This window comes from Pseudoliparis swirei, chromosome 7 (assembly GCF_029220125.1).
Source record: "Pseudoliparis swirei isolate HS2019 ecotype Mariana Trench chromosome 7, NWPU_hadal_v1, whole genome shotgun sequence".
Classification (NCBI taxonomy): domain Eukaryota; kingdom Metazoa; phylum Chordata; class Actinopteri; order Perciformes; family Liparidae; genus Pseudoliparis; species Pseudoliparis swirei.
In genome coordinates, this window is record NC_079394.1 from 14,020,600 (window position 1) to 14,028,197 (window position 7,598).

Below are 7,598 nucleotides of genomic sequence, written 5' to 3' on the forward strand. Positions count from 1 at the left end.
CAAGTTCTGGGGGGGGGGGGGGGGACTTCTTCTTTGAAGTTGTCATATAATTTTGAATCAACACTTGTGTTTGTTTGACCGGGGCCAAGAGGTGTAACCTAAATGTGTATAAAGAAGGCTGTGACTGTTCGTTGAATCCTGTGTCACAGAGTTCCCTGAGAGCTGTGATGGAACTTTCCTCCTTGCAAGGAATAAAACAGATGAAGGCAATTTTGATTCAGACTTAATTCCTTTTTTCCAGATTAACAAAGAAAATCTTCCACTACAGTATATATATATTACATTAATTAATACTTGTGTACTTTTACTGCTGCTTAACTACATACATTTTATAATATTAGTGTACTTATGTTCTGTACTGTTACTGCTGATACTTTAACTACATGAAGCTGAAAATACTTAGGTACTTTTACGACATAAAGCTCATGATACTTGTGTATTTTAACTACATTAAGCTCATGATACTTGTGTACTTTTACTACATGAAGCTGATGATACTTGTGTATTTTAACTATATAAAGCTCATGATACTTGTGTACTTTTACTACATAAAGCTCATGATACTTGTGTATTTTAACTACATACAGTTTATGATACTTGTGTACTTTTACTCCATGAAGCTGATGATACTTGTGCACTTTTACTGCTTGAAGCTAATGATACAAATAGATTAAGGAATAAGCAATTTATTTTGCCATATTCACAAAATACAATATTCATTTGAGAAAAGCATAATTGAAATGACAAATAATAAAAATGAGTTATTTTAAATATTCTTATATTTATAAACAATTATGATTTTATTTTAAAATGTCAATTCTTTTTTACTGTAATTTGTTTTTATATGCTAATGTTTGTATTGTTTGACATTCGGCAGTTTGTAATTTCTTTTCTTTCACTGTGTTAGTTTTATCCACTAAAACACTGTTCGGCGCTTCTAAAAAGCTCTTATTTTTTAATGATTATAACCGGAAGTGTGATCTATAATCTCCGGTTGCCTTGACACTGGTAATTGTTTGCGTTGAAGCCAAAAATTCTTCCACAGTTGAGTCCCGCCTTTCTCCATCTTGCCAAATAATGATCCTGAAAAATGTTGGGCGCTTGGTTTGCTGCCGCGTTTTCCTGCCAAATACTGAGAATATCTGTTGTCTGTATATAAAAACATACATAATTATATTATTATTTTATATATTTGCTTACAGTGGAATTCCTTCACATCATTTTGGATTCTGTAAAAAAATCAATTTAACCCTCCTGTTACCTTTGGGGTCAATTTGACCCCAGGCTGTTTTTCACTGTGTCAAACATATAAGAAATATCAACTTTTTTATTTATTTAAAGGGCTATTTAGGTAGTCAACAAACAAACATAAAGTACCTCACACTTAAACTTGGGAAGCAATATTAATTCTAATAATTTTCTGGAGGTTTTAATTGCTGGGGTCAAATTGACCCCGAGGGTAAAATATGTTAGTAAATGTAAAGGTAACAGGAGGGTTAACGACACAAATAAAACAACAACTGCATTGTAGTGTGGTCGGCGGCACAGCAGGGGGCGCGCTCTGCTCGATACAAGAGACGTAAACGTGTTAACTGACCCAGAGTCAGATGTACAATTGACCAACTCTGTAAAAGACAACCGATTCTGAATAGGAGCCTATCTGGGAACAGCCAGCGTTCTGGTCGAGAGAAGAAAAAAAAGGCGTTCGCGTTTTCTCACCGGCGCAGGCCCCATCAGGGGCGGCGTTTATATCAGACCAACCCGAGACGACAGCGCGACACCGGGGAGTTCCGGTAGATAAAACACAGCGACCAACTGTTACGTTACATTTAGAGGGGTAAAAGCCGCCGAAGCGTCACGGGTGTATTTTGTTGTAACCGCCGTTTTAACGTCCATGAAAGCGGAGACGCTCTAGCAGCGGGACACTCTGGAAGGGACGGAGATACCCCGGGAGGATGTCGAGCGACGAACATGTCAACCGATGAGCTGCGAGGCCAAAGAAGACGTCATGTCGCTCCGCAGCTCGGTGAGGTTCAGCGCGCGAGCTAAGCGCGAAGCTAACTAACGCCTTGACGCGAAGAAGAATGCAGGTGACGTCACGCTGCTCGTTCAGACTGCTAACTAGTGGTCTAACTTCGACCAGTGGAGGAGCTCGCGGGAGTGGGAGATTTACGGGGTTGCTCGCTGGGTCTTTGGACACATCATTAAAAATGACAGGAAAAAGAAGATGTGTAACTTTTCCCCTGGACTATTTGTTGTTGTTATGAAGATGCAAAAAAACCCGCATCTTCACTTATATCGGTTGATTATTTGTCTACTTCTTGGTTGATTTTATTGATGAATCAACTCTTTAACTGTCCTTTTGTCCCATCAACAGCCTAAAAGAGCTCTTCTACCTGTGTGCTGCATTGTCATTGTATTATTGTTATTGTCATAGTGATGTTAAAACCCAACATAAACCCAGACTAGTGTAAATGTAATAAATTAAAGGCCAACAGTAACTAAACCAACATGGAGAGCCGGTTATGTCTGAAAGAAACTATATGGCAACCGAGGAACATATTACTATATAGTTATTACTATATAGGTATTACTATATAATATATAGTTATTACTATATAGTATATAGTTATTACTGGAACGCATTGCTGGGTCCAGTTGGTGGGATTAGGCTCTGGCTGGACAGGAAGTGGGTCCAGTTGGTGGGATTAGGCTCTGGCTGGACAGGAAGTGGGCTAATCCCGTGGATGAATACTTAATGTTGGTTCTCTTCCCGCCACAGAGCGGCCGAGCCACAGTGACTCACGCGGTGGTGGTGATCTTCCTGGAGTTCTTCGCCTGGGGGCTGCTGACCACGCCCATGCTGACGGTGAGTAAACAACAACAACAACAACAACACATGAAATAAAAGCTCCAGTCAGCTGGTCACATGGCTCATCTCTTTTTCTTCCATTAAGGGAACATAACTTTTTCAGATGTCTCTAAATGTTATAAATTTAGTTTATTTAACATCTCAGTATTTATGTAGTTTGTTATTAGGTGACGTCACTGATAAGTGAGTTGTTATTATTGACATTTAACAGAATCTAAGAAGTTTAATGGAGTTAAATCTTTCAATATAAATCTATACTTCGAACCTTTTTAATAATGTGTGTGTGGGGGTGTGGGGGTGTGTGTGTGTGTGTGTCAGGTCCTCCATGAGACGTTTCCTCAGCACACCTTCCTGATGAACGGCCTAGTGCACGGAGTCAAGGTGAGTCAGTACTACGTGAAGCTCACGATGCATTCAAGGCCCTGATACATGACGAGAGAAGAAGAACTACGTGAAGCTTGTGATGCATTCAAGGACCTGAAACATGACACGTTGTTACTGAGCTTCACCGTCTCGCCACAGAGTCAGATGGTTAGGAACATGATCATGAAATATAAAGTAGAGGAACAGAGCAGATAATCAACAATACCTCCTCTCTCCTCTCTCTCCTTTCCTCTCTCTCTTCTCTTCTCTCCTCTCCTCTTTCTTCTCTCCCTACTCTCTCTACTCTCTCCTCTCTCTGTCACCTCTCTCCTCTCTCTCCTCTCTCCTTTTTCCTCTCTCCCCTCTCCTCTCTCTTCTCCCCTTTCTCCTCTCTCTGTCATCTCTCTTCTCTCTTCTCTCCTCTCCGATACCAGAGGACAGACCGTAGTCACTTCTCTCCTCTATAAACCTCAGTGGCTCCTTTTGTTCTGGAGAGAAAGAAGCATAGAATAGAAAGAAAGGATGAAAGAAAGAAAAAATTGAAACTTAAATCTGTAAAGGTGAAGAAGCCGGTTTGGTGATGTGATGCAGTCTGACAGGTTGTTTCTCACCTGACGAGAAGTCGCTGTACTAGTTTCTCTACAGTACAGTGTGTACTTCAGGTACTTACTGTGTGTACTCCTGGTACAGTGTGTTCTCCAGCTACTGTGTGTACTTGAGGTACTTACTGTGTGTACTGTGTGTACTCCTGGTACTTACTGTGTGTACTGCAGTTATTTTGTGTACTTCAGGTACTTACTGTGTGTACTGCAGGTACTTTGTGTACTTCAGGTACTTACTGTGTGTACTGCAGGTATTTTGTGTACTTCAGGTACTTACTGTGTGTACTGCAGGTACTGTGTGTACTGCCATTAGCCGCCGGTGGGCTAAACGACAAACTAATGCTAATCAAGGCACCATTGGGTTCCATTGTGATGCGTTCAAGCTCTACTTGACTCATTTGGTGATTCATGACACAAAAACCAAAGTGTGTAGAAACACAGAATCTGATTTGTTTATCATGGATAATAAAACATAACATGTCCGCTATAAATACAAACTCTGAATTCTTGATTATTAATTTTGCAGATAATCTTCCTGATTTTCTTTGTTTGTTTCTATAAAATCAGAAACAAACTGAAAGTAGTTTCCCGATCGACACATTGTTGCAGCTCTTAAAGGTTTCCTTTGTCTTCCTGTCCAGGGCTTCCTGTCGTTCCTGTCGGCTCCTCTGATTGGTGCTCTGTCGGACATCTGGGGCAGGAAGTCCTTCCTCCTCATGACGGTGTTCTTCACCTGCGCCCCCATCCCCTTCATGAGGATCAGCCCCTGGTGAGTGTCTGTGGCTCCGCCCACATTAACCAGACTGGCTTCCTGATTGGCTCTCATGAGTCATGAAGCACGCCCACTTTAACTATAATTTACTGTTTTACGGTATCTTATTGTATTAGAAGAACCGTTTTTAAGGTGATTTTACACAATATACAGGAAATATAAATGTAACTTGTATTTATCCAGTGGGTAACTTCTCCTTATCCTTAGTTATTAAGGAGCAGCTGGGGGTTCAGTACCTTGCTCAAGGAACTTTGGGGAGATCGGGGATGGAACCGGGGACCTTGTAGTTACTATGACGACCACTCTTAGCTACAGCCGACCCAAATACAGCACGTTATCATATTTAATTCCCCCACAAAAAGTTTTAAAAAACACAATAATTCGAAGATATTATAATATTACTGATATTTATTTCTTATTACTGGAAGCTGACATTTTTTATAATCCAATAAAATAATGTTGGCACCATTTATAATAATAATAATAATAAACTGTTTGAATTACATTGGCCTAAATCTTTTCTCCAGCAGCTCATTGTTCTCTGAAACGTCAGAACAATGAGCTGCTGGAGACCTGTTGTTTATTGTCATTGTTCTCTGAAACGTCAGAGAACAAAAACCTAAACAAACTGGAAGAATCAACAAGAGGAACGACACAAAGCCGTAAGCTGATATGATCTGCTCTACTTTATCAGCTTCAAACAAACCTGAGAAGAACGAAACGTGTTCTGGAGGAGCAACGGTTTAATATCCTGATACATATTTACTACGTAGACTCATAACACTTCCTGTTTCTAACCCATGGTCCTTCTTCGGTTCTTCTTTGGTTCTTCTTGGGTTCTTCTTATTTTTAAGACAAAAAGCTCCTGTCTGGTTGCATCTGTGGTATTACTCTAGACGTACTGTAGTACTATGGTATTACTCTAGTACTGTGGTAGTACTATGGTATTACTCTAGTACTGTGGTATTACTCTAGTACTGTGGTAGTACTATGGTATTACTCTAGTACTGTGGTAGTACTATGGTATTACTCTAGTACTGTGGTAGTACTATGGTAGTAGCACCGTTGCAGCACCATGGCAGCACTCATTGTACTACACTAGCAGCACCATTGCACTCCAGCACCGCTGTAGCACCATGGCATTACTCCCAGCACCGTGGCAGCACCATGGTAGCACCTGCACCGTGCAGCACCATGGCAGCACCTAGCACCGTGGTAGCACCATGTAGCACCATGCACACCCAGCACCGTGGCAGCACCATGGCAGCACCGTGGCAGCACCATGGCATCACTCCAGCACCGTGGCACTCCAGCACCATGGCAGCACCATGGCACCATGGCAGCACCATGCACCGTGGCAGCACCGTGGCAGCACCATGGCACACTCCAGCACCATGGTAGCACCCAGCACCGTGGCAGCACCATGGCACACTCCAGCACCATGGCAGCACCAGCACCGTGGCAGCACCATGGCATTGCAGCACCACTGGTATCACCCAGCACCGTGGCAGCACCATGGCATACACTCCAGCACCATGGCAGCACTGGCACCCAGCACCGTGGCAGCACCATGGCAGCACCCAGCACCGTGGCAGCACCATGGCACACCCAGCACCGTGGCAGCACCATGCAGCACACCAGCACGTGGCAGCACCATGGCACCCAGCACCGTGGCAGCACCATGGCACACTCAGCACCATGGCAGCACCCAGCACCGTGGCAGCACCATGGCACTCAGTGGCAGTACCATGGCACTCCAGCACTGCAGCACCATGGCACTGTGGCACCGCATGGCACACCCAGCACCATGGCACACCATAGCACTCCAGCACAGTATGGCATTACTCCATGGCAGCACCTGGCAGTAGCACTGCATGGCATTCCAGCACCATGGCACCCATAGCACTGTGGCACCAGCACCCAGCACCGTGGCAGTACCATGGCATTACTCCAGCACCGTGGCAGCACCCAGCACCGTTGCAGCACCATGGCACACCCAGCACCGTGGCATTACAGCACCTGGCAGCACTGTGGTAGCACCATGGCATTACCCAGCACCGTGGCAGCACCATGGCAGCACTCCAGCACCGTGGCAGCACCATGGTGCAGCACTGGCAGCACCATGGCATTACTCCAGCACCGTGGCAGCACCATGGCACACTCCAGCACACTGGCACACCAGCACCGTGGCAGCACCATGGCACACTCCAGCACCGTGGCATTACTCCAGCAGCACCGTGGCAGCACCATGGCAGCACCTAGCACTGCAGTAGCACCATGGCACTCCAGCACCGTGGCAGCAGCACCATGGCACCGTGGCAGCACCGTGGCATTACCAGCACCGTGGCACTCCAGCACCGTGGCATCCATACAGCACCGTGGCAGCACTGCAGCACCGTGGCAGCACCATGGCAGCACTCCAGCACCGTGGCAGCACCATGGCATTACCTACTGCAGCAGCACCATGGTCGCAGCACTGGCACACTCAGCACCGTGGCATTACCCAGCACCGTGGCAGCACCATGGCACACTCCTACACCGTGGCAGTACCACCGTGGCATTACTCCAGCACCGTGGCAGCACCACTGTGGCAGCACTCTGGCACCTGTGCACCATGGCATTACTCAGCACTGGCAGCACTCATGGTACCGTTACTCCAGTACCGTGGCATTACCAATGTGGTAGCACTGGTAGCACTCTAGTACTGTGGCAGTACCATTGTGCATTACTAGCACCGTGGCATTATTACCTGTGGTAGCACCGTGGCATTACCTCCAGCACTGTGGCATCCACAATGTGGGTACCATGGTACCTAGTACTGTGGTATTACTCTAGTACTGTGGTAGTACTATGGTATTACTCTAGTACTGTGGTAGTACTATGGTATTACTCTAGTACTGTGGTAGTACTATGGTATTACTCTAGTACTGTGGTAGTACTGGTACTCTAGTACTGTGGTAGTACCATGGCATAATGGTAGTACTGTGGT

The 7,598-nt window shown here is 45.1% G+C and overlaps 1 protein-coding gene across 1 annotated transcript in view; it reads left to right on the forward strand.

The window, feature by feature from the left end:
* The first annotated feature begins 1,738 nt into the window (after positions 1 to 1,738).
* mfsd14bb (major facilitator superfamily domain containing 14Bb) overlaps positions 1,739 to 7,598 on the forward strand; it is a 12,726-nt gene continuing 6,866 nt past the window's right edge. Inside the window, exons 1-4 of the mRNA XM_056418163.1 lie at positions 1,739 to 2,026; positions 2,783 to 2,869; positions 3,191 to 3,253; positions 4,479 to 4,606. Coding sequence (XP_056274138.1) covers positions 1,982 to 2,026; positions 2,783 to 2,869; positions 3,191 to 3,253; positions 4,479 to 4,606 — 323 coding nt within the window. The 5' untranslated portion in view covers positions 1,739 to 1,981. The remainder of the gene's footprint in view (positions 2,027 to 2,782; positions 2,870 to 3,190; positions 3,254 to 4,478; positions 4,607 to 7,598) is intronic.